Source organism: Pyrus communis, chromosome 5, assembly GCF_963583255.1.
Source record: "Pyrus communis chromosome 5, drPyrComm1.1, whole genome shotgun sequence".
NCBI lineage: Eukaryota > Viridiplantae > Streptophyta > Magnoliopsida > Rosales > Rosaceae > Pyrus > Pyrus communis.
The window spans coordinates 4,267,668-4,276,444 of record NC_084807.1 but is presented as its reverse complement, the minus strand read 5'-3'; the positions used below and the strand labels follow the sequence as shown (position 1 = coordinate 4,276,444).

Sequence of the window (8,777 nt, the reverse complement as noted above, 5' to 3'; positions counted from 1 at the left end):
ACAACAAATGTTGTGGCTAGATAAGGAAACAAAACACTAAAAAATAATTTTAAAATAATAGAGTTGGTGGTTCTACCTGCCCTTTAGGCCTTTTACATGTACCAACTTTGCTTGGGAATAAAGTGAGAATCGAGGATTAATTAGTTAGCCAGAAATGACTGCATCCACCAACATGTAATTTGATTTTTCTTCTTGTTTCTGGTGGAGATTAGAGTTGGTTCTAGTGGGGGGATGACCTGTGCCTATGGCTCTCATTATCATTAAAGTTTGGTCTTATTAGCTTAGCACGAATAACTATCCTACGTGTCTGAAAATTCTACTATGCTCCGGTTAGATCTTTGCTCATTGGATCCTTGTCTAAAGATCTAATAGCCGAAAATTCTGACATGTAAGATACACCGGAACATAGTAGAGAATCCACACTTAGCAACCAGTGGCGGATCCACCAAGAGGTCAACGTGGTCAGTTGACGCCCTGGCGGCAGGAAAAGTTGTGGATTGCCTCTGATGACCCATTGGTTGTCCGGGTAGTAACCAATTCGTGCACATACGGACAAAATGCATGAGTGAGACTCGACATGACCTAGCTTGTCAACATCAAACGATAGAATTTTATGCTGATATCAATCGACAGACTCGCTCAAACGTTGTGGGCATCTCTATGACACCTGCACACCATAGCTTTGCAAATGATTATGGCCTATCAACGAAATGCCACATTGACAAATTCACGTGTTGTTTCCGGCCAAAAAATGGCACCAACTTTTTCCTTACTGACCCCCTCTTCCTTCCCAAGAAATTTTCCTGAACTTGCCACTGTAAGCAACCAAAGAAAGAATAAAAAACTCGCAGACTTTTACATAATCTCGTGTATTCCTCTCCTCTGTCTTGACCTGTACCTGCTACTCTTAAAACAAGATGGCATTTTTAGTGCCTTGAAGGCAATTTCACTTTAGAGTTACTTGGCCTAGAACACAGTTGTTATCACTTCTTAGGTGCGTACATTATATACGGTGGTTTATGACATGATTGGAAGCTAATTGTGTGTTTCATTTTTGTTTTTATTTTTATTTTTTATACAAGCGATAGTGGAGCAGAAAATCACTTTCTTGGCCTACCAAAAATGTTGTTCTCACTTTTTAGGTGCTATGGAGTGGACCACATATGGTGGTTTACGACATGGTAGGCAGCTAATTCTGTTTTATTTTTCATTTTTATACAAGCGATAATTGAAAATAAAAGATTCGAACAAGACCACGAAATAAGCTAATGGTGTGTTTTCAGTCTTCGGGAAAATAACATCTGCATGTTTTGAATTATGCTTTAAAAGACCAAGTTTCGATTTGTAAGACGTTTTACTAAAAAGCTTGTTCCAAGCTTTAATACGAAATCATCAAAAATAGCAAAAAAAAAACCTCTTAAATCATTAACCATGTCTTTGCTGCGTAGACACATAGAAGGCTGAATACATCAATTGAAAGGAGAAAAAGTTCATATTCGAACTGCTTGATCACCACTCGACAAGGTGTCGGGTGGAAGACAAATGCATAGCAACATTTATATAAATCATAGGAATCACTGGATGCTCATACAGAAAATCCCCCATGCTGCAGCAACATTAACTCAAAATCTCGAAAACTAGCGCATCAGCAAGTCACTTTGAGGTGACTGTTTGCTACAGTTTGCTTTACGAACAAATGCAGTTTATCCAGGTATTAGTAACTATCTATATCTGTTTCTGGCCTCCGGATGTAGTAACGCAAACAGTTCACCAACACCTGAAAATTCAAAAAAAATCTTATAACAGATAGTGCACGAGGTTCTTACGATGCAAAACCCGAATTTTTTTTTTTCCGGTTATAGCAGAATTCAAATTAATAAACCTAAAACTTTAAGGTGATCAACAGCTCTCTCAATGACGATTGGAGCTATAAATATTGGTTAAATCGGATGGTCACACAATCTGAATTGGCAAGACAAAACCAAATCAATTACCTGAGACAAGGAACTGTTCAATGCTGCCCCTCTGTAGCTAACATGAAATTTATCTTTGGCTACCAACCCCTATAAGACGAGAGAAGAAAGTTAACCACGGGTAAATGGGAGGAAAGGAGGAGAGAAAGCAATTAGGGAAGGGCATACTTCCGTATCAATCTCGGCTGATTCCACGTCAATATTAACATCAGCAATGATTTTTATGATTTCTACTAGCAACCCAGGTCGATCTGCTGTCTCTATGTAAAGCAAGCTGGTGATATGGATAATATAAATGCATGAGCAAATCTAAATCAAGCAACCATCACGATAAACAAATGTAATGAAAGCTTAGGGATGACGAGAGGTTTCTTCATGTGCCCAGAACACGAGCCAGTAATATAAGCGGAGAGACGTTTTTTTTTAAGTGCCCCTCCGCTTGCATTATGATATGTGGTGTACCGGCCCGTGTTCCATATTGCGGGAACACTGAAAAATTTCTCAGAGATGAGAGTACTCATTCCGCAACCCAATGTGGTGTGGAATGTAACACTGAAACTGAAATAGAAGATAACAAATGAAATTGTAATGCTAAATGCTATTCTCAATTATATGTTGCAAACCTCTTCTTAGGTCCATCCTCCTTCACATGTATATGAGTTGCAATATCCACATCAAGCTGCAATCAACAATATCAGTATATTACAAACAAGTTTGTCATAAAAAAGGATATACAAACATGTATGAACTAAAAGCGTCTCAACAATAAAATCATACTTGACTGCAGTGAAGTAAAACAAACTTAATTACAGTGGAAATGTTTTGAGTCTTCGACACAAAAACTAAATACTGGCTGCAAAGCATTTAGTACTAAAATGAAGTTGCTTACACATAATTGAGAACAAAGCAAGTTATAGAACTTAAAAAACACAGAGAGAGAGAGAGAGAGAGAGATCCTGTCTTTCTCATCATATTAAGCATAAGAAAACGCAAAGTGAGATGACTAAAAGTGATCCTGGCTTTTCTCTTATGATAAACACAAAGTGAAGAAAATACAAGGTGAAATGACTACAAGTCCAACAGCTAATACAACAATACCAAACAAAATCATATAATACAATCAGCACACTCCCTACAAAAAAAGACTAAAAAATTAGTCCACTTAGAGAGAGAGCGAGTGGGCAAACAAAAAACAAAACACTTTTTTGGCAACAGGACCTCAAACATATTTTATTATTAAGATTATCTTGAAAAATAAATAGAACCACAAAAAAGCAATCAACTTCTTTTCAGCCTTAAAGGAATCATATAAAGCCATTGAGACAACAACTGATGACAAGCTGACTACAATATAGCATGCAGATTTTTCTGTGCGGTGCAGATTCAATTTGGCCCGATAAAGGAGATAGATAGGCTATGGAAGCATAATATTTCCAACCCTGTGACTATTATGGCATCAGAGCAAAAGCCAAGAGTGACCAGCAGGACAGTCCCATAATTGAGTTTCATTTGGACATACACCGTTCAGCACTGGAAGGTAAGCCCAAAAGAGGGACGTCCACAGTAGAGACGAACAAATAAGAACTGTAAAACGGGCATAGAGCTGAAAAAGTTATGATCCTAAGGCTAAAAGGTTAAGAACATCACCTTCTTCTCTGGAGCTTTTATTCCAAATGCTTCACCCATTGCTAGATGCTGACTAGATTCCTATAGTCAAGCAGAAAGTTAGCAAATCAAATTGAAAACAACAAATCATTTGACAACAATTTAAAAATACAATGAACTGTCTCACACTTCACATAAAATATTATGATTGAGCATTCTTACTGGATGATACTTCAAAAGATTGTTGATGATGGTAAGTCGAATTCTCTCTAACATATCAGGATCTTCAACTTTGCGCCCGGTGTCTCTAGCATTCGCGAAAACAATTTGTAAATGCTAAAAACTTGCATTACAAATCTAGAGAGTATTTGTCTTATAGGTGGTACAACAAATTAAGAGTGACAATTACAGACTTGTACAGCAAAACACATCAAAATTTTGAACATCTGTAGATTATGTGCACATGTATTGGAAACTAACTGTAAACACACCGAGCAGTTCAGCTTTCTATAAACCCAAAAGAACAAATCTCAACATCCAAATTGGCTTGAATATCTTTTTGATTTTGTGGTCATAAATTTGTGGTTCACAGAACTAGAAATGAGACTGGCTTAGTATTGCAGCACAACTTAATTAGGGGCCCTCTAAGGTCAGAAGATACTAGAGACACCAGGCGGTATGATCACCCTGATGTACAAATTTAGCCACTAGAACCAGGGCTGTCTTTGAGATTTTGGGGGCCCTGTGCAAAATTTGTAAAAGGGGCCCTCCTTAAGATAGTTTTAAGTTTTAAAAAAGTATGACAATGTATTGATACTAGAAAACATTCACTTAAATTAAAACAAAGCCACTTAGTACTATGGTCTAGTGGTATTCATCTTCATTTGTATGTGAGATGTCTTATGTTCAATTCTCGCCAAAGGCAAATTTGAACCACATTATTGTTAGCCCATTGTGAGACTTAACCCACTCCCCCACCCTCTTAGCGTAGATAATATCGTTTATTCAACAAAACAAAAAAATCAAAACAAACTTTAGCACTCACTGATTGCATGTTTACAAATGTCCTTAATGATAAGTAAAAACAGCTACAAACAATAACCTTCACTAAATAATCAAAAGCAGCTTTATCTTAAACAGCCAAACATGAAAAGAAAAAAAATAAAATAAAACCATCAGACCTCTAACTTTAAAGTTCACTTCAATATATAACGTTGTTATATTATAAAATTAAGAAACTGTCGCTTTTCAGGGTGTCATTATTGACACTCAAAAAATCTCATTGTACTCCAAGTTCCCATGTTTAGAAAGAAAAAAAAAACACCTCTTATAAGGAGTGCACAATGCGGTTTAAAGTGCTAACGGTAGCAATTTTTTAAATATAGAACATTATTACATAATGTTAAATGGCAAAAATTTTGGGGGCCCTTCAAATTTGGGGCCCTGTGCAAGTGCACCTTTCGCCCCCCCCCCCCCCCCTTTCAACGCCCCCTCTAACTAGAACAATAGTAATAAACCTTATTTTCTAATCAAATTTGGCAAAAAATTGAAGTGGTGCAGTCCTGAAAGAAGTATGGTAGATAGTAATACCTATGTGGTCGGTTAGGATGACCGACACTTGATGAATGGCTCTGATACCAAATTGAAGCAATTCAACTTACACTGGGAGTTTCTAATTGCAAGGATTTAAATTCCAAATCTCCTGCCCTGATACTATGTTAAAGTACACCCGCTTACCACTATTCCAAAAAGCTGTAACTATTAAGTGAAAAATGAAATTGGTATGATGCTATATTAGGCACCTAGACCTAAAATGTTTGAGAATCTCCAATAGCACCACAAAACTGGTTCAAACTTTCTTTTAGAACTACGTATGGGATAAACTCAACATACACATACTTAATATGTGCTACACGATGAGAAACAAAAAGAAATAAGTACTCACAATCGTGTTATATAAAACTTCGTTTGTTTGACTGGTCCCTCAGTGGTGACAGTTCCCTTAGCCACATCCAATCCCAAATCTTTCAATGCATTCATCTGTCCTCATTTAAACAAAGGAAAGCAATCAATCATAAGCTTCCTTTTGTTAACAAAACAAATAAATCTATTTGATTAGTAGATCGAGTACATGCAGCACGTTTGATGGTGGTTTCAAGAGAAACCAATAAGAAGTCCTATCTGGAATCTAAACTCGTGTGCTGAAATATTTTGGTTTAAAAGAATCTGCTTTAAGACCCCTGTTTCAAAACTTATAAATACAATGTAAATAAAAACAAGAGGATCGCAATCCATGTTATCCTAAAATAGAAAACATATAAAGTTTCCAGTGGCAACTTCACCGTATCAATGAGTGCTCCAAGGCGATCACCGAAGCTGAGTTGCACAATAGTTGCATCAGAATCTGAATCTTGATCGATCATAACAACTGGCATCGGAAGATAATCAGCACCTTGATCAGACTTCTGCAGTTTAAAGTATCCATCAATTTGTTGGTATATGATACAGTCTCATCACACTCTTGCAGATAATCAAAAGTCAGTCTAGACTCTAGATGTATTATTGCATTGTGAACTAATTTTCTAACCCCAAAAGTTCTAAGATTTGATCATGACCCACTCAAGGATAATGAAAAGTTTTAACATGCAAATAAAATATTGACAGAGCAAAACGAAAAACAGTTAAAGAGAACCTAACGAAAGAAAAACCCACAACAACTTGACTACAGGTATGGATGAGATACATTAATTGCATGATATCAAACTGACTGGCACACAGGAACATAATCATCAAGTTATGTAATGATTGTTTACAACAAAAATTGATGTTTCTATAACGTTTACTGAGTTGTAATCATAAAACAAAATAAATTTGTCTTGTGGATAGCCCTGTGGTCTCTAGAAGAAATTGTTGAAGTCTGGGTTCTCTTACAGTCCGTTAATGGGGCCTTTTCAGCACTCAAGAGGGGTCCATATGAGCTCTAAATGGGGGTCCTTCTAGAAAAAATGCCTAACAGACACATGACTCTCTTTAAATGTCTGAAGCAGAATCAAACTCTCCAATTGCAGATGTCTACCAAAGGAAATATACTAATTTTCTCTTCTAGCAACATGGCTTAAGAAAACATGATCTAAAGGCCCTATTCCTATGGAAAACATTAGCAGACACCACCGCAATAGATTATATGGACCATAAGTACAGCCTAGTTTCACTAGATATTGTGAACACCACCTGTCTAATTCAAGCACAGGTAACACCGGTTAAAATACATATAGTATCCACTAAGACAACTAAACTTCACTATTCAAACAAGACCCAGGACAGGATGCAACAACCCAGGTTCCATTTTGTGTTGTGGTGTGACTAATTTACGCTGTATATGGAAGTGAAAATGCTGAAAACATTCATTGGGGAAAAAGGTACCTGATTTATTTGAATGGTATAAGCTCCCATCCCTTTTGCCCTATCTTTTTTCTTTAGACACTCACCATGTTTTGTATTCCGTTTCTGTTTTTTTTTTTTTTTTTCCTATGAAACCACACCATCTCCTATGTTATTAAATTCTGGTATTACGTTGTTCAAGTGAAGGACCCAGCTAATGAGACAAAATAAGGTTGGTTTTTGAAATTGCTCGTTATCCATATATTACTAATGTTAACTTGTCCAAAAAAAATGGATGGACAGGCAGCAAACTCCTAAAGCTTCCAAAAGCTTTTTTTGCATCTCAAATAGACTTCATCAGGCTGATCATAAAATCGAACTAATTCATTAAAAAAACTGAAGCAGCACTCCACCATATATCCGTAAAGAACAAAATCTTTGGAGTAAACAATAAGACAATGTAATCTCTATTTTCTGCTGAAAGGTCCAAACTACCTCTTATTCTTACTGTCTGCGATGGAATTTCCTGTTTCAAGTCATGGGTCACTTGGGTTTCTCAAACACAAATTTACTCATAAATAGTGGTTTGAATAATCTGACCAATAATGCAGCCCCTAGAATGCCATAGGAATAATTCAGGACCTCAGCACAAAGATTTATGAGGTTAATTTGTTTTCAGTAAAGCTTTCGACATATAGGTATCTCCACTAGAATCCAATGTATGTTATCCTTTCAAAGAAACTGATCGCAACTCATTTCATTTGCCAAAAACAACAGATTCGCTAATCGAAAATTTTCAGATAGTAAATCAAACAACACCAATCGATCCGAAATATCATAGGAATGGTCATACACATGAAATCCCACTAAAATAACCATGAAACTTTTTGCATTAAGCATATAATGTAACTAACCAACGAGCTTGATCCAACTGCATTCAGACCATTCATCGACGCACGCACAATGTTCCTGCATAAAATTTTCCGGTATATAATCAAAATATCAATGAATATTTCGGATCGTAATTATTAAATAAAATAAATAAATAAATAAAATACAACAACAACTTCAAAATCTACTCTAAGTTGACTTGAAACATGCCTCTTAATCTTCTTCGCGACGAATTAAACAAAAATGAATTAATAAAACCTTGATCATAAAGGTCGAAACAAAGAGATCGAGAGCTTCTTGAGAAGCTTGATCTTCGTTTTAATCCAAAATTTTCTCGGCTACCAAACAGAACATTCAAAGAAAAGCGAAAACTGAGAAGTCAGAAAAGAAAAACTGGGAGAGAGATCTCACACCTTTCTCTGGAGAAAGCGTTGGCGGCAGCACGTTGGGAGGAGCATACCGCAGGAAGCGGGAGGAGTTTGGGGGGGTCGTACGGGGAGGGGCGGGGCTGAGGGGCAAATTCGGAATGGGAGATTTTGGATAGATGGAGATTGATGGAAGAAGCAAAGAGCGCCATGGGGAGGACTAAACTGCAAATTGATGAAATTGTTTGTCTGAGCTTCTCAGAAATTGAGATTTTGGGGTTCCGGTTGCTGAAGAAAGATGATGAACAAGTAGGGAGAGTGAGGAAAATGGCATCGCTGTGGAGAATATTTTGGTTGTTGCGTCATTCGGGTGGGGCCCACTCTGGGTGATTGAAGTCCACCGCAGATTGCACCTGGAAGTGTTTTTTTTAACCTAGTTTTACACAAACACTTTTGGTATTGTTCACTTTTAACAAAAAAATCGTATTTTTACATTTTCTTTCTCCGTACGATTCACTACATCTTTATTTGTCATTTTTTTATTTTTTTATTAAAACTAAAG

General features: G+C 36.7%; 1 protein-coding gene across 2 annotated transcripts; it reads right to left on the bottom strand.

The window, feature by feature from the left end:
- Positions 1–1,399: 1,399 nt before the first annotated feature.
- On the bottom strand, positions 1,400–8,546 carry LOC137734935 (ACT domain-containing protein ACR12). 2 transcript variants are annotated; one of them, XM_068474268.1, is made up of 10 exons: positions 8,264–8,546; positions 7,874–7,928; positions 5,921–6,043; positions 5,524–5,618; positions 3,801–3,885; positions 3,621–3,680; positions 2,597–2,652; positions 2,142–2,247; positions 1,995–2,063; positions 1,400–1,777 (listed from the first exon to the last, which is right to left on the bottom strand). In XM_068474268.1, the coding sequence occupies exons 1-10, from the start codon at positions 8,425–8,427 to the stop codon at positions 1,715–1,717; spliced, it is 876 nt and encodes a 291-aa protein (XP_068330369.1). In that variant the 5' UTR covers positions 8,428–8,546; the 3' UTR covers positions 1,400–1,714. The 2 variants fall into 2 exon arrangements, with proteins under 2 accessions (XP_068330369.1, XP_068330370.1); XM_068474269.1 differs by having other exon boundaries at positions 5,921–6,040.
- Positions 8,547–8,777: the final 231 nt, after the last annotated feature.